The sequence below is a fragment of the Molothrus aeneus genome, chromosome 3 (genome assembly GCF_037042795.1).
Source record: "Molothrus aeneus isolate 106 chromosome 3, BPBGC_Maene_1.0, whole genome shotgun sequence".
Lineage (NCBI taxonomy): Eukaryota > Metazoa > Chordata > Aves > Passeriformes > Icteridae > Molothrus > Molothrus aeneus.
The window spans coordinates 7,435,212-7,453,722 of record NC_089648.1 but is presented as its reverse complement, the minus strand read 5'-3'; the positions used below and the strand labels follow the sequence as shown (position 1 = coordinate 7,453,722).

The following is an 18,511-nucleotide window of genomic DNA, read 5'->3' as shown; positions in this document are numbered from 1 at the left end:
AGTCCCAGTGCCCTGGGTTTCCCCAGTTTACAATAACAAGTATTCCTTTTCTGTGTGCTGCAAGGCAGTTTGGGATCAAAATCCCATGCAGAAACCTCCAAAGAGAGACAAAAATCAGAAGTGTACAGGAAGCAAAGTGGAGGCTGACAGAACTACTGCTCCCTCTGACAAGGGAGAATTACAGATGGCTGAGAACGTGGCATGTTTGAGGGCACAGCTCTTCTGCAGAGTAGAAAGGTAAATTATACACAGAAGAAGCAGACATGGACAAAACAAGTTTTCTGTGCAATGTTTATAAGGAATGGGGAATGTGGAGAAGATGCCAAGAACAGCCATACATTTTTGGGAAGAAAGCAGAAATAGTCAGAAATTGAGATAATGCCAGAAATAGTTATAAAATTTTTTAGAATGTCACAAGGCTGACAAAACATCAGGGCCAGGTGGGATCTGTCTCAGAAAATCAAGCCATTAGCCAAAAAAAAAAAAAAAAAGAAAAAGGGGGGAAAAAACCAAACCAAAAATACAAAAAAACCACAGCAGCATAGGAATCAAAGGAGTGAGGTCCATCATGCTTCACCCCTGCCACTTTCACATGGACAGCTGAGTGAAATAAGCCCTGCCTGAGCTCAGTAAAAGCTGTGCTGAATGTGCCACAGCAAGGCTGAAATCCAGAAGATACAGCATCTTACAGGGAAAAATTCCACAGAGTTCCAGCCCTTGGCAAGGTGTCCATCTCAAAAGACAGCAAACACCTTTGGGGAAAGCTGCTGTCCACAGCACTTGGTGTTGCTGCTGAGTACCAGGGATGTGGGCATTCTTTTTGGGGGTGAGAGTGTTAAAAAAAACAACCAGAGAGACCAGAAGTGACCAGGACCTGGTGGGATGGGGAGGTGCTGGTGCATATTGAGGTCTGTGAGGGATCCAAAAACCAGGAAAAACCCCACAGCTTCATCTGGGGGTGGACACAGAACAGAGGTGCTCATTCAGGTCACATAGGAACAACTCAGGAAATGATGACTTTACCAACAATCATGACTAAATGGAGAACCATACTTTAATCTGTTGAACATGGATTTTCCAGTTTTGCTGGACATTTGAAATGCTCTCTTGGAAATCTAACAGAGAAGTCTGTTCAATGCAGAAGCACACTGGGGCAAAGTTTCCCAAGCAACCAGAGCAAGGGTTTCCCAAGAGGAACATGCCCTGGCCTTGCAGGTAAGGCACTAGACTGCCTAGGCTGGGATCATGTAATTGAATCTCTCAGTCTCTGACATGGCTGGACACTTCCCTACAGCCATATCAATAATAAGCATTCCAGCTGCCTCAGCCAGCATTCCTATAGAGCCCAGGAGAATCAGACAGGGAAGATTTTTGCCCAGTACAGATTTCCTCAGCCAAGAGCCCTAGGCCTCCACTAGCACAGAAAATCACTACTGAAAACTGCAATCTCCCTGAAAGAAGGTGGTTCAGATTGAATTAAGCACTTTTATTCAAAGGTAGAAAACTGCAGGCTGTCCTCAAGCCTTTGAAAACCAAAAGCAGCCATGGTAGTCCTCCCCTGAGCTCACCACAGTCCTCTATCCAGCATCTATCTAGCTGCTACCCCTTTTTGCCTAAGAAATCCAGAAACAGAATAATTTCCACCATAACCACCCCTTCCAGGGTTTTGGGAATACTTCCTACCCAGTCCCCATTGCACTTGACTCATCTCTTTAAATCAATGTACCAGGTACAGGCTTCCTGTGGGAGAGAATAACTCAAGGTCTGCAAATGCAACATTAATCCCATTCTAGATTAAAAGGAATTTAAGCAGGTGCTCTTCCACACCAAAAAGCAATTTAAAGTAATCTTCCAGCTCTGGCAGGAGAAATAAAAAAGAAGTAGATGGACCACAGGAAGAAAATAAATATAGCTTAGCAGGCAGTGGTTTAGACTGATAGCACCAGAAGTCTTTTGCAGGTGGATGAATTGCTAAAACAAATGAGCCAGCCTTCCTTCCCACATGTCCTTCCTTGAGTCCACTTACAGCAGGACTTTCAGCCCCCATGCACACTGCTAATGTCAGCTCCCAGTGCCTGAGCAGCAGCTTCTGTCATCACTGCCTTCCTGGTTATGACAACCTTCACTTCTACACTCACAGCCCTTGCCAACATCAGTTGGGTGCATTAAGCTTCGAGTGAAGATTTGCAATTTCTCCTTTTGCTGAACAAGCTTAAAAATACAATTTTTCTCCTATTTTAATTCCTAATAGCTACAGAACATTGCCACAATCTGTTGTATGTCAGTGCAGCATTTGCAAAACGAGTGAGCACAGTCTCAGAAAATTAAGTCCCCTACTTGCTCACAAGGAGGAGAAAGAATTGGCAGCAGAGGAAGTTCATGTTGCAGTGAATACTTGACAGTGCATATCTAAAACTTCCCCCTCTTGAATATAACAAGAGGCCTCCCCTTTGGATCACTGGATGCCCTCTGAGTCCAATCCCCACTGGAAAGCATGGAGTCCAGTGGGTGATACCATAAAAACCCTGGAAATTCTGACACATCACTGACCATCAGTGATCTCAAGAAAGCATTCCTCAGGTGTGGAAACCCAGAACACTGGGAATATTTCTCTGTCTGCTCTGGGGTGCCCTGACCCCCAGGGCAGCACTGACTTTGACCCTCACTCATGGAGAAAGTTTCCCAGACTTCAAGATAGACTGGAATCCACAAAAGTGTGAAATAGATTCTAGAGAGCAGTGTAGGTGTATCACTTGGGTGAGGAATTTAGGTTTTGGGGTTTTTAGTATGTTGTGGATGGAAGAAGATGGAGGGCACAGGGTGTCATCCTGGGTTTCTTCTTCATGAGTTTGGGTGGCATTTTGTAATTGGGCAGAAAAGTCACATTGCTGGCTTCCAGGGATCAGTTGTTGGGTTAAAAGGGAAAATAATCTAGGTGTCAGTTCTTAATTGGACAGTTTAGTCTTAAAAGACCTTGTAACAAGAGATTGTTGGCCATTTTGTGCCTTGCTACTGAAAAGCTGCTGAGCTCATGGTTGTGAGAATTTTGCTGATAAGAAATAATAAACACCTGAGTCAGAACATGAACTACCATCTCCAGTGCCTTCAATCCAGACCCAGAGAAACCAATTCTCAGGCAAAACCCTTTATCTGTTCTCAGCAAGTCTGCTTGAAACCATTAAACCCCTGCTGAAGGTATCTACACCTTAGAACAGGCCCAAGATCTACTGCTGTCCCACCAAGGGCTGGACAAAACCTCCAGCATGGAGCAGAGCCCAGGTAGCTGTGCTCAAGAGAACACAAAACATCTCCTATCCCATGTCTAACATTCCCCATCCTGCTGGAAACCCCTGGGCTATCCAGCAGTGCTTACAGCTCACACCTCATCTGATGTGGCCTGTGGCACAAGAGCTGCTGATTTCCATCCAGCTGAGGCTGTAAAGTTGTGGGCAACTGCAGCAGAAAGACAAAGGCTGAATGAGTCACTCTTTGGATCTTTAACTAATTTTTATTATTGGTCCCTCCAGATAAGAGGCAGAACACTACAAGAGAACTCTTTTCCCACTGTTCCTGTGTTGGTAAATTTGATTCCTCACAGCTGTCAAATAGATGGGTACCTTTCCCCAGGATTAAAATTTATTTGTGCTGGTAAACCAGCCTCTGTCACCACCACGTTTCAAGCAAATCCCAAAAAAAAGGGGAGCAGCATATGCTTTTCTGTTTCTCAGCTTTCTGAAAGGGCTGCCTCACAATACATAGCATTTATGAACCTGCCTGCACCAGCTTTTATTGAGAAGTAAAAAGTACTATGTAAGAGGCAAAGAATTTGATCTAAGGAGCAATTTCATTTAAGGCAGAGCGTGACAGCTTTGCAGTAGTTCACCTGATAGACTGCTGTGCTTCCCAAGCCACAGAACATCATTTGCCTCCCTCAGACTTAATCTGAGAGAAACAGACTGTGTGCAAAAAGCTCCCATCTCATCTCACACTCCTACTAAAAAACATGTCCAAGAATGACCTTAAAGGGGGCCAATCCAAGTGTAAAATGAAGGGAATCTCATCTGTCCAAACACTGCTTTAAGTTGTAACTCAGACATCCTAGAGCCACTAAATCCACTCAGAAATCCATTCCCACTTTACCTTTCAGCATTGTTTAATCTTCCAGGCGCCTGAATTTAAAGGTTCTTCATTACACAGACAAATTATTTCCCTGTCACATAATTTCAGTTGCCTCCTGCTGCTCATTAGTGCTCCTCTATGAAAAGTGGTATTTCTCTATCACCTGCAGCTCTGCTGTGATTTACTTCAGGCTTTTGAATCCTTCCTATGTCCTTCAGAGTAGCCCTGACCAGAGCACGATGGTAACAGCACTCAGCTTTTAAATTATAGTCCCTGGCAAAACACACTCACTCAGAAACCAAACGCACAGATGCTTGGTTCTGCTTTGCACAAAGTGTTCTAAACCATTAGATGCTTGTCCTCCAAAGAGGAAAAAGCAGAAAGGATGCCAAAGGGATGAAGATACCTCATTTTTCCTACAGATTTCACCTAAACTTAACCATAGAAACAAATGCTCAGCTTAAGCAGACTTGATCATTCCTGGAAGATTGAAGAATCTGCCTCTCCACCAGCTGCAAGGCAGAACTTCCATAGCTGTGTAAGAAAATTGGATTTTTTTGGGTGAGGCTAAAAGTTCTTGAAGGAAAAAGGTCTCCTCTTGGCCTTCAGCAGCAATTTGGCTGTGTTGGAATAAGGCTGGTACCAGAAGGACAAGGCTGAAAGGGAAAATGGATCAGCACATGGAGACACTGGTTTTGGCAAGGAGATTCCCCTCAGCAGAAAAGGAGTGGGGGGAAAAGGAGACTGTATTTTGTGAGGTGTAGGAATAAATGTGGAAAACACAAACCTCCTAAGCCAGAAAGCCTTGGGCATTTCCAAGCACTGTAACTGATCTACTGAACCATGGTATGAGAAGACTGAATAATCCCAAGTACTAAATGTCGCAAGAGCTGACACCTAGAAACTTTGTACTGCCCACACTTACAAAAAGCAAGCACCCAGGAGCATCCCATAATGCCTGGGATCAATAATTAGTTCATGCTGGGGAGGATTGCTGTAATCAAAGAGCAGAATGGAAGTGCACAGAATGCTAAATCAGTACCAAAGTGTTATGCTATGTTGCAAGGTAGAAAGATTCACAGAGAAAGGTGCTGTACAAGGGGGTAATGAGGTTACATCAAGGAAAAGAAGAAAAGGGAACTTGTAAATAGTATAAGAGAGAGTCCATAAGGTCAAATGGGAATAGAGACATTATTAAAAAATAATCTGCAGCGAAACAAATAGCCAGTGCCACAAGATCAGCCCCTGTGACACTGCAGCTGGTGCTTACAGTGTTCCTGATGTGTTCATAGCCTTCCTCATGTTCTCCATTATTGTATTTGCTGGGACCCTCATGGCAGGGAGGAAAGATGAATCTGACTCCATGTTCTCAGAAGGTTAATTTATTATTTTATGATACTATATTATACTAAAGAATACTAAACTAAACTATACTAAAGACTACAGAGAGGATACTTACAGAAGGCTAAAAAGATAATAATGAAAACTCGTGACTCTTTCCAGAGTCCCAACACAGCTTGGCCCCAATTGGCCAAAGAGTCAAAACAACTCACACCAGAATCCAGTGAAACAATCACCTGTGGGTAAACAATCTCCAAACACCTTCCACATGAGCACAACACCGGAGAAGCAAATGATATAATTATTGCTTTCCTTTCAGGCTTCTCAGTTTCCCAGGAGAAAAATCCTGGGCGAATGGATTTTTCAGAAAATGTGAATGCCACACTCCGTAAGTATGTTTGCTCCAATGACAGAAGGGAAACAAGGGAAAAAATACAGGTAGCATAGAATTAATAGAGCAAGGGCCTCCTTTCCTTTCTTATAGTTTTTTGTGAGTGTTTGAAAATAAATTAAGATCTGCCTCTAAGTTTTGCAATTTTTGTCCATCCCCACCCAAAAGACTTAATGACAGGGAAGAACAAACGAAAGATTAAGACAAAGAACATTATTTCAGTGGCAGAAAATGATCAGGATTACAACAGGATACAATTCAGAGCAAAGGACTTCCACTGGACAAGCAGTTGGTGCCAGTGGACAAGCAGGGTACAAATTGATTCTAGTCAGGTTGCTTTCTTTATCTTACATGATGCAGCTGCCTGACACTATTGATGGTTTCAGTAAAGGCTAACATCTTTGTTAACTTGTAACAGTCACAGGTAAATCCCAGAATAAACCTCTGAATCTTTAAAGATTATTCTAGAGGTGCTGCCAAATCATCTGCACAAATGAAGATTAAACATTAAACTTAAGTCATATGAGTTTAAACTGAACTGCAGGCAGACACAAATCCAAAGCTGTGGTGCAATAATAAAGAGATTGAGCTCCAGATTTTCATTAATATCTCACGTTTCCTGGAAAACTCTGAATGCAGGAAGACAAACCAGAGACTGGGGTGTCTGCTCTATTTTCAGGGCAAGCATGAATGGCTCAGAAGGGGGCAAGGGAATGTTTGTGCTTGCAGTATTGCTTTGGGCCTGTCCACAGTGTTTCTCTAGTGCCTCTAGTTCCTCTCTCCTCACCTCCCTTGTCATTGGTGTGATAAGTACAGATTTTCCAGTCTATTTTCCCAGTTTCTCTGTTGGGAGAATTCACTTACTGGGGATTTTCTCTCTCTGAACACCACAGCTCATACTGGGTGAATTTAGGCGATGTTACAGAGCCTGGCACAGACACATGAGGCAACATGGAACAGTCCAAAGCTGTTTGGAGGGAGAACAACTGCATGAGCACTGAGCTGAAAAGAAAGAAAAGCAGCTACAGGCATTAAAACATGAAGACTCTTGTGATGAGATCCTTGTGTTTCCCAGAAATTACTGCAATTCATTTTGCACAGGCTGTAAGGACAAAGGGATGCTTTAATTGAAGCTGGAAAGGAAGGCAGGAGCCAGGAGATTGGTCCTGGAGTCCTAAGCACTTCTTGGTGATCCTGGTACCATCACATGTTTTCAAGACATAGCAGGACACAGCTTTTAATATGCCAATATTAAAAGTCTTAAGCTAATAGAAATTTATGGAAACTAAAAATTCCTGTTGTTTTGGCTCCCATGGAACAGAAGTATAATTAATAAATATGAAGCTACTATTGTTCCCCATGGAATCAATGCAGGATTTCCACCAGACTAGACACAAACCCTTTTTTTTTAACTAGTGGGAAGTCTTGTGTGTGCAGGATATACTCAGGCACTATGTCAGCAACAAGTGTAGTTCTCATTTGCACCAGGAAAAGCTCACTGAGTCACAAACACAGCCTCATGACTGTCTGACATTTGTCAGAGGGAAGCAATTTATGAGGTCTCAGGTTCATGACAGTCTCAAGACTCTGCTCTGACATAGGCCACAAGTGGCACTTGAGTGAGTGACTCCTCTGCTCAGAGCTGCATTTGTCTCTGTGAGGACACAGGGCTGTGCCAGCCCCAATTTCAGCTGCTGCAATGGATTTTCTAGTGGCAGACAACTCAAACCTCCTGCACTTGAATGAAATTAATTGATCTTTTCTGCTAGGAGGGTGCTGCACTCCTTGAGCCAAGCTCTGCTTTAAGTCACAGCCTGTGGAGCCGTGCTGGATTTACTCTGGTGCTCTGGAGTGCAGACTGCAGGGCTCCTCCTGGCCCCCAGGGATTGTGAGTGAGCAGCAGCTCTGCTTGGCTCCTTATTGTCTCTGTTAATAACACTTCTAATGATTTGTGTTTGCATCTATTTTTGTATCTCTTAACATACTTGTAAGGTACTCAAGGCTGCCTTGGAAAGAACCCAAGCTCAGGGTTGTGGGGTGTATTTAAAACAGACGAACCCCTGGTTGCTGTAGGTATGTCTTTGCTGTTCATTCAGCTTGCAGGAGTGTTTTTTCCCTCCTTTTCCAAAGTCAGAGGCAGCCTGTGGTGTGCCCAGTTCTCAGAGCCCTGTGACAGAGAAGCACCATCCATTCCTTTTGCAGAATCTCCAATTCTCCACAAGAGCATCGCCAATACCAGGGCAAGCAGGGAAAGAAGAAAAGATCATTCTACAGCTGCAGGGTAAACTAAAACAACTATCTGATCCTAAGTTCCCTTTAGCCTGACAACACTGCCCCCATTGTTGAGTGTACAACTCAAAATGTGCCTACCTGCAAAATGTTTGAGATGCAGCTTATTTAGACTCTGTGGGAAACAAAGGGAAAAATTCCCATCATAAAATTTCCTGTGACAGCTCCTTGAAAATCAGCTAGTGACCATAACAAATCCCTTCTCCTGGGATATTACTCTCCTCTGACTGGGTGTTTGGTGGCCATGAGCCACTCTGGAGCCCCTGAGGCCTGATGGGTGTGGAATTCTCAGGACACTGGCCAAAGCCCCAGCACCCACTCGCCACAGCAGCATCCCCATGCAGTGTAACTCAGCACAAAGCCTTGGCAGCCAGGCCACCACCATCCACCAGAAAGAGCAGCCCAAGCCTGCTCAGCACTGAGGCAAGGCTGAATCACACACAGCTTCTCTGTCCATGCCTACTTATCAAGGAACACACAACTAGAAAACAACTACACTCGACTCTTTGCCACACTGGAGGGAGTCAGAGGCCAGGCTCCTCTGGTTTTAAGGGCTACAAGAATGTGGAAGGCCCAGCCATCTGCAGGATGGCCTTGCTGCCACCTGGGCCAGCACCACCTACTCTTCCACCAGACACCCAGGAGATTCAGCTGTCTCAGCTTCCTTTGGGACTACCCTTGACACAGCAGCACTGCTTGTCTTCAGCTTTAGTGCATCCTGCAGCACTTCTCCAGAGAGAAATCTGGGGACCGTGTGCTCCCAACCCTGTGTGGCAGCATACTGGGGCTATACTGGTGTGCCAGGGGAGTTCCATGGTCTGAAACACCCCTTGGAATTCAGGTTGGGTTTGTCTTTTTTTTTTTTTTTTAAACAATTTTTTGTCTCAACTGCAGAAAAATAATGTTATATATATAAATTCATAGCAGTTCTGTGAGCTGTTTTCATGCTGAGAAGCAAAATGAACATTTTAAAAGATCAGATCTGAGGAAATCTGGGTATTCTTAGCATGCACAAATATCACCGCTTTTTATAAACTGTAACCTTATTTTCATTAAAAAAAAAATTTTAAAAATCAGCCCTGGGCCACATTTCCTTGCTCAGGTCCCAGCACACCTTTCCATGGGTTCCTGCCTTCCCTGGTTGAAGCTCTCCAGCACAGCCCTGTCTCCTGGGCCAGAGGGAAGACCTAAAATGTAACAGCACACAGCTCGAGGGTGCTCAGCACGGGATGCTCAGCCTGGCTGCCACCCAGCGCCCAGGGAGCCTCAGCAGAATAATGCTGCCACCAACTCCCTTGTTTAGGAAAGCCTGGGAATATCACAACTTGTTACACCCTTAAAACCCTCGGGAGGCAGTCATAACTTCTGCCTGAGGCACCCAAGAGCTTCCAGCAGTGCAAAATGAACGCTGCAGCTCAGCCTGGGAGCGGTGGCATTTGAACAGTGGGGAGAGGAAGCCCCACATGCTGCCAGCCAGTCTTGGAAAAGTTAATGAACCAGCTCACATTTGTCACAGGCTCTGAGATATTCCAGGGAAATGTTCCATGAAAGCCAGCTTCTGACAAAATATTGTTTTAATTAATCCCCATCTTTGATTTTTTATTTGGGCTGCTCTCACAATGGCCCTTTGCTGGCTTTCACTGGAGGTTATGTGGGCTCACACCCACACACAATTCCCAGGATCTATGGAGAATTATATCACTGCAAGTTATTGATTGTGTTCCAGCTTGGATTCTGCTGTGTACAGGCTCTAATTAATCCATATTCATACCATAAGGATTTCTCATCTGACTGTGATTTGATCAACCAGCAGAGAAATACAGAGTTCATATCAGTTACATTGGATCTTTTCAAGAGAAAGTGCAGCTCTCCAATAGCTTTGTGTCTAGGCTGTCATGAACTTTTTAGATGGAAATAAATGTCACCATTAAAAAAAAAAAAATCAAACAAAATAAAAAATCCAAAACAAAACACCCAAACCAACCAAAAAAAACCCCCAACAAACCCCAAAAAACCCTCCCCAAAAAGCCAGATTAGTTAATGTATTTCAGAAACATGTCTAAACTTTGTGCTTAATCAAAAAAAAGTCCGAAGATTTTTTTTTGGATGAAATGCACTCAGAAGACAAGCCAAAAGATAAGCAAAGAAAATAAAGAGATAAGATAAGCAATGAAAACCTGTTGTTAAAGATGAGAGAATTTACATGGCTTGTCTATGTTTTTGTGGTTTCAAGCCCAGTTAGTAGAAAAATAAAATGATGTAACTAGGAGGAGTCTGCATTTCCCACATTTAGTTTACCCAACCTTTTAGTTGTGCTAATTCGTACTTTAATCAATTAGATTGTTGAAAAAGGCATTTGTCAGGTGGCATAAATAAAGTAGTTCAAGGTTTCTCTTGGAATATAATTCCATGCAGGAATTATATTAAATTCCTTGCAGGAATTTTTTGGGCAAAACTACAGCTTTAAAATACACAGTAAGACACAGACTATCCTCTGTCTCATGGAAAGACCCTGTGTATGTGTCACACTTACATTCCATATCAGGATTAATGCCTTTAATATTTTCCCCGTTTTCTCTGCTGAATCCCATCTACAGGGACAATTACTGTGGTTTTTGGGTTTTTATTAACCTAGACACGCTCAAGTTTTGCTCCCATTTCACCCACTCAATTCTGTGCTGCACAATAATCACCAGCCCTACAAAGCCGTGTTTTGTCTCTTGGCTCCGAGGAATGAAGCCACATTTCCACACCAAGCTGCCATTAGCTCTCCGGGGCCACAGTTTTTCTTTGCCTTCCAATTCCCGTGGCTCCCCTCCCTCTTCCTCCTCACCGCAGCGATTTTCAAACGCTACACGCGTGTGGGTTTAATTTACACCTTTTCTTACACCTTCTCTTTTTAAGGGCGCACAGGGTATGCTCTTCCACCGCTCCTGCGCTCCCTCGTATGGAGTTCTCTCCCTGTTCCGGGGAAAGAACGGGACAGCGCCTCGCCCCTCTCTGGCTGCCCAGGCGGGACGGGGCGAGGGGCGCACGGCTCCGAGCCGGGCTGGGGAAGAGCTCCGGGATCCAGGGCTGCCCAGGGGCTCGGGATAAGCCGGGATCCAGGGAAACGACTGCCGACGGGCTCGGGATAAACCGGGATGAGGGCGGGATGCAGGGAAACACTACGGGCAGCGGCTGCCCAGGGGCCCGGCATATACCGGGATGCGGGTGGGATGCAGGGAAGCGCTCCGGGCAGCGGCTGCCGAGGGGCTCGGGATAAACCGGGATGAGGGCGGGATGCAGGGAAGCGCTCCGGGCAGCAGCTACCGAGGGGCTCGGGATGAGGTGGGATGCAGGGAAGCGGCTGCCGAGGGGCTCGGGGTAAGGCGGGATGCAGGGAAGCGCTCCAGCAGCGGCGCGGCTGCCGAGGGGCCATAAGGAATAAACCGGGATACGGCGGGATGCGAGCGGGATGCGGCGCCGCGAGGGGCGGGCGGAGGGCGGGGAGGGGTCGGCGCGGGGGGCGCGCCCGGCGGGGCCGCGCCTGGCGGCGGGAGCGCGCTCGGCGGCGGGAGCTGCGATCCCATCGGGGCACGGCCGCGCCGGCCATGGAGCCCTCGCCCAAGGACGGCGAGAGCGCGGCGGCCGCCGAGCCCGGCCGGGGCGGAACGGCCCCGTCCAGCGGCGTGGTGGTGCAGGTCCGGGAGAAGAAGGGCCCCCTGCGCGCCGCCATCCCCTACATGCCCTTCCCCGTGGCCGTCATCTGCCTCTTCCTCAACACCTTCGTGCCGGGGCTGGGTAAGGATGTGCTGGAGGCACCGAGGGAGGACGGCCGGGCTCGGGGTCTCTCTCTGCCCACCTGCGGCTGCTTCGCCCCGGCGGGGCCGCTCGGGCTGCCGGAGGTGCCCGCGGCCGCAACTTTCCCTTTTCCCGACGGCACCGCGGGAGGGATGGAGGGACGGAGGGAGGGAGGGAGGGAGGCAGGAGCCCCTGCGCCAAGTTTCGCGTCGGGGGCCGGGGCAGCGCCCTGCGGGGTCCCCAGGGATCCCCAGCGGGCAAATCGCGTTTCCCTCGGGGCGAGCAGGGCTGGGGCAGCCCGGGGTCCCCGGCGGTCCCCGGCCCCGGGACAGACCGGACACATCCCCCGCGCCCGCCGGGCGGTGCCGAAGGGATGCAGCCGCTTGGGCTCTCGCGAACTGGGATTGTGGTCGGAGGACCAAAGCTCACGGTGGCCACATCGCTCGCTAGCTAGAGATGAGCTTTCGGAGCCCCCCGTGCCGGGTTTTCTAAGGAGAGCCCTAGAAAATGTTAGAACCATTGTCCAGAGGAGCTGGAGATTCACAGTTCCTCAGCGTAAAGTCTCTGGTGTGCTCAGGTCCCCAAGATGTGGCTGCATCCTTTCTGTATTTCCTTTTCCTACGCTCGAATTAGGAATTGCTTGTTGCAAGAGGAGCTTAGAGTTTGAACACTACAAAAGCCCCTGGAACACAAGGCTAAACACAAACATTCCAGCTGAAAGCAAAATAACCACAATAATAAAAAAATCAAAACCAAACCAAATAATCCATGACTCATTAACCCATACCTCAGGTCTCTCATGGTCCATTTCTGGCTGTTATTTCTGCTACTGTGGCCACCACAGAAGCCTTCCTTATGATACAGGGGTATCCTTCACCTAGCCCTGCTTTTAAAGAGCTACTGCCTGCCTTTAATTGCTTCATGTGCTTCAGGTGGCTTCATTCTTTAACAAATCTGAAACTCTTAAAGTTCTGATTAAAGTACTACCCATGTGTGGGTGGGATAGTGTGTGCCACATGTAGAAGCCATTGCTATTCCAGCGTGCTTGCTCTGAAACCTGTGGATGTATTCCAGAGGAAAACTTGCACCTTTTGCAACACCTCTGAGTTTTCCTGTGGAAGGACTTGTGGAAGGTGTGTGTGCTTCCAGATGCAATCCAGTGCACTCAGGTGCGTTGTTTGCACAGCCCTTGTGTGCAGCCACCTGAAGAACCTTGAGTGATGAATCAAAGACAATCTCTGGAGCTGAGTTCTCTCATGGGGCTTTAGGTTTCCTGGGGCTCAGTTTCCCACTTTGGAGAGACAAGTTCAAAACCCGAGTTTTCAAAGCGAGTGTTGTTTTCTGCTGGCATTGAAGACACCACATCTTCACTGTGGACATACAGAAAAAAAAGCCTGACTTAACCACCCCTTTTTCCTTATCCAAATTATCTGACACTTCACAAAGCACACTAGAAAACCCTCTGTCCTTCATCCCAGAAGGACAGATTCCCATGAGACATCCTTATGTTGAAATTGGCTTGAAGTGTGGTTCTCTGCTGGAGTTCTCCTCTGGATGCTGCTGGGGGTAGCCAGAGTTGTGCCTTCCTTCATGCAGGAGGTGTCTAGGAAGGAAGGGGAGCAGATAGCCCTCCCTTCCTGGAGGTGAGTGTTCAGGGCTCACAGTCCATGCTAGTTAAAAGCTTTGGAGTTGAATCTGGACTGTGCAGCTGTGTTGGTTATGTAACCACTGACAGGCTGGACCAGCACGAAATGGTTTTTAATTTTATTTTTAATTCTATTTGGGTTTTTTTTAAAAAAAACTCCTCCTTTTTGGTGGGGGTTTTTTAAAATTTGTTTGCCCTTTGCTGCAGTGATTTCAGCGGTACGGTCTGGCCGGCTGTGCTGCTGTTTCTCCTGGTACTCTGTTGCAAAAGTAGCAAACCAAACAAGCTACAGATGAAAAGGAATCCTTCCCTGTGGCATCCCCACAGCATGGTGAAATGCAGTGTTTTGGAGATGCATCCCAAGCTCAGTATGCAAAGCATGGCATTTCGTTTGTACATAAATTAACCATTCTGTTAATGAAGCTGCTAATACCACGTGCATTTTGACAGAAAACTCAGTCTGAGATGACACACCTGACTAGAATACAGCTATTTACAATCTCAGCCAAATCCTGTCATGTATCACATAGCCCACACAGGAGGGGAAACAGGAGGATCACGAATCTACTGACAGGAATGTTCAAGGTAAAAAGAGATTTTCTGTCATTGTTGTGCTTCAGCCATCTCAACGAGCTGAGCAACGATTGTAAAACAGATAAGATTTGCAATGGTGTGAAGTGTTCACATCAAGGATGGCAGCCTGTTCCCTGCAAAGTAAATGGCAAAATTCCCATCAGTTCTTGTAGTCCAGATTTATAACATGTTAAAGTGATGTTTCACAGGCTCGCCAAGTGTATTTCTTCCTGCTTAGCTGGAGAGTGTGACTGTGTTTAGGTGTTAATGGAAGTCCTCTATTTCTCAGTCCCTAAATTCATCTCTCATCTTATTGCATGTAGTTGTCATTTGAGTGTAGACTCTGCAGTGCAATTGCAAAGAAGGGTCAGAGACCACCAGAGTAGACAAGAAAATGGGCAACATTGAATAAATCAAGATTTCCACTGCTTGGAGACTGGTGCATTTGAGGTTTTCATTAGTGCCCCGTGCCTCAGAGTAGTGATATCCAAATAGAAATTGTACTCTGATGCAGGCTTCCAAATCTTTGGGCAGTCTCTCACCATCTGAAAGCCTCTTTTTTCTAAGTTAAATTATCTTTCCTCTGTTATGCAAGTCACCTTTGACGGTGACATCGGAAAATTTTAAATATCTGTTTTATTTTTCCTTTGTGCTATTTATGTTTTGCAGTACTACTCTATTTGGACACTAGAAGTAACACTTTCTCTTTGTTTACAGTCAGTTTATTATCTTCACTTGGTTACTTTTCAGAGTTTTATGTAATAACCCAGAACTGCAGGTTTTAAGGTGCATTGTAAACTGGGTTTGAACTACTCATTCCACACATGCTACAAAAGATGTTGTTCATAGGAATTTTTTCATACATACGGGATATGTTGACTTTTCTCTTGCCAAAAATTAAAATTCAGACCAAATACAGTGTAAAAAATCTTGATTAGCCCATCTACTTGTAATCCATCTTGCTGAATAGCCTTGAAATCACACATTCCTTCCAGTCGCTTTGATGTGCCACTTAGAAATGTTCTGGATCACTTTCCTATTGTATTTGTAGGGAAGCCCCAATGAAGGCAGGAATGATGAGGAGGACTCTATGTTCTCAGAAGGTTAATTTATTATTTTATGATACTATATTATACTAAAGAATACTATACTAAACTATACTAAAGAATACAGAAAAGATACTTACTGAATGCTAAAAAGATAATAATGAAAACTCGTGACTCTTTCCAGAGTCCTGACACAGCTTGGCCCCAATTGGCCAAAGAGTCAAAAGAACTCACACCAGAATCCAATGAAACAATCACCTGTGGGTAAACAATCTCCAAACACATTCCACATGTGAGCACAACACAGGAGAAGCCAATGAGATAAGAATTGTTTTCCTTTTCTCTGAGGCTTTTCAGCTTCCCAGGAGAAAAATCCTGGGTGAAGGGATTTTTTTCAGAGAACGTGAATGCCACAGGGAATGTTCTGGATCAGTTTCCCATGGCCCATAGTGCAGTCTTTCTCATCTGTGCCTAACAGGGCTGTAGGGCTGAGCTGCAATGAAGGTGTCCCAAGCTCAGGCTCATAAAAAGAGTGGGTAGGGAGAAGAGGGAGGAGTCAGCAGGTGCTGTGGCAAAAGCCATTGTGCCTTGACTGCAGCCCTGCCACAGGCATTGCAACCTCTGCTCTGGTTTGGATTTCTGGAGCAGGCTCTGAGGCATCAAAGCATGCAGTGATGAGCTCTGGAGGATGGGAGATGCAGCTGTCAGCAGAGCTGAGGGTGCCCAGTGGTGCCATTCCCACAGGATTGGGCGCTGTGTCCCTGCAGCCCGTCCGCGCCATCCCGCAGATGGGAGAAGGGCTGGCCGTGCCCTTTAGCTGGCAGACTGTGTTCTCCTGGAGCTGAGTGTGCCAGTCAGCGTGGGAGGAGATCTGGCTCCTTGTCATCATTCCCAGAGCTGATCCATGGGAATCTTGCCCTCCTTCCTCTCTGCTCTTCCTTCTCTCGACATCACGTGTGTGGGAGGGGGTAAACGAAGGGGGGGAACTTGAGGAAAATGTGAGAAATGAGGGAAACGATCTGAAAGTCTGAGGTATTCTCCAAGATTAATCCCTCCTGTCAGGAAGGGGGTGGACTTTTGGATCCCAGCCTGTGTGATATGTGAATAACTATTTTTATGCAGGGAGTAATTGAAATACGCAGCATAAAATGATGTTGGTGCAGGATAGGAGAGCAGCCACTCATGTTCCATGAAGTAGCCCGTGGAGGAGTTCAGGAGTGCCAGCCTCTCACAGCAGCTACAGAAAGAAGGGGTGATTCCCAGCCCACTCAGCTTTTTGCTTCCAGGGCTCCACAGTGCAGCTCTCCTGTTCCTGGGTGTGTCAGCTCCATATCACGAGTCTTCTGCCATCTGTTTATTCGCTCCTGATAAAGTTCAAGCACTGCACCTTCAGCTGTGGGAATGTGGCTTTGCCATTGGATTCACAGAAGCCAAGCATCTTCTCATCAGAGACCAAGGCTCTCCTGAGCAGAATGAGCTCTCCAAAGAGCTGAATAGAAGTACAAAACACAACACTCGAGAAAGGCGATGGGATAAGTTCTGCATAAAATTACCAGTACTCATTTTATTTTTGTGGTTGGAATGGTAAATAGATGCCTCAAGCAAACATCCATTGCCTTCATTATTGAAAGAAAGAATTTCAAGGAAAAACCACATTTTCTTATCCATGGTAGAGCAAACAGTGCAATAAAGAAATTTGGGGATTTCAGACATATAAAATCTCAAACTCCCTTTGGTATTTATGATCCTTTTAATTTTCGTTTTCTTTTAAACATACAAACCAAAGTATCTGTGTGATTTACAAGCTCATTTGTGGAAAACAAAGATTTTCTCGAGTGTTTGTGTGAATTTGTGCTTGTGAACTTTAGTGCTGCAGTTTTTTAGCTAACATTGCCTTTCAGCCTGAGATGCTGGTAGTGTGCACAAACAAGCTGTTTGTTCATGGGAGCATAATTAAACAAAGCAAACCTATTGCCAGTAGAATTCACTCTGTCAGGTTTTGTATTTTGCACTGAAATGGTCAAGAAGTTCTTTATGGTGATTTGTGCTTGTGCAAGGTGGGAAATGAGACCTGCAATAAAATGTGTGCACCCAGGTTTTACTGCTCCATTACTGGTACCAGTGGTATCAGCTGTAGATTATCCTCACAGTGTGGTAAAATTCAGCACAAAAACAGCTGAATCTGAGGTTTCTGCACCTGCAGGTCTTTGTTCTTTTCTGTATGTAGAAGGCCATTAAATTCCTCTTTTATTTTCTTTTATTTTTACTACAGAGGTTTAAGTGAGAAATATAATAGTATCATATAACTTACCTGGCAGATGGTGTTGAACAGTCATTCCACAATCTTACCACCACTGGATAGTCTGGAATATTTTTGTTCCATGAAGTGTCTGGACCACTTAGAATGACAATCAATCCTGGAAACCTCAGAGAGGTTCACAGGTAATTAGTGATCTGAAGAAATGCCAAAGTGTTTCAACTTTGTAGCTGCTTGGTTGAGACAGCTCCACCTAGTGTAACTGATCAGAAAAAAAGGGAAAAAAGGTATTTTATCTGCTGAAGGACCTGATGTGACCATTCAGTTTAATCCAGTGTTGAACAGCACACTTTGCTGTATTTTAAGCAGAAAGCTGCAGCGCCTTGTTCATGCCCACAGCCTCAAGTCACACTCCAAATATTTAGAATTGTTTCTGTCCTTTGGTTAGTTTTTGCTCTTCCCTTGCCACAGTTGGTAGAAGTCAGCTGTTGAGCTGCACTTGCATTCAAAATGACTTTTTGGTTCATTTTGCTGTCAAGCTGTGCACTCACCCAGTGCTGCAGCCTTGGAATTGGTGTCCGTGCCAGACCAGCTAAAATGCAAACAAGTTTCTCTGCCTCCCTCGTGCCTTCTGTTTCCACCAAAATAGAAGACAAAAGAAATGGCCAGGGACGTTTTTGTTCAGTGGTTTTTGTTGAAGCAGCTCAGTGGAGATATTAATTTCTTAATGAACACATAAGGAAGGAGGCAGGGTTTGCTCAGCATATTGTAATCTTGTTTGTCATTTAATGCAGTTTGGACAGATGTACTTGAAGATTAAGAGTGAAGGTGGGAGCAGACAGCTGAGAAGAGCTGTTAAATGGCCAAGTAAAACAGCTGAATTTTAAGGTGGATTCAAGGCTGTTCCAAACAAAGGGTATGATGCAGAGAGAAACAGAGAATCAAGTGCAGAGGAGAAAAGTACATGTGCAGAGGTTCAGTGAAAAGGCAAAAGAACTGAAACTTCTTGCAGCAAGGGAGAAAATGAGTGAAAGGATTTGAAGATTAAAGTAACTTGGATGAGGAGA

General features: G+C 45.6%; 1 protein-coding gene across 2 annotated transcripts in view; it reads left to right on the top strand.

Moving 5' to 3' along the window:
* Positions 1 to 11,682: 11,682 nt before the first annotated feature.
* The window catches only part of STUM (stum, mechanosensory transduction mediator homolog), a 48,735-nt gene continuing 41,906 nt past the window's right edge, over positions 11,683 to 18,511 (top strand). For both annotated transcript variants that reach the window (XM_066546201.1, XM_066546202.1), the window contains exon 1: positions 11,683 to 11,923. In XM_066546201.1, the coding sequence (XP_066402298.1) occupies positions 11,734 to 11,923 (190 nt within the window). In that variant the 5' untranslated portion in view covers positions 11,683 to 11,733. The remainder of the gene's footprint in view (positions 11,924 to 18,511) is intronic.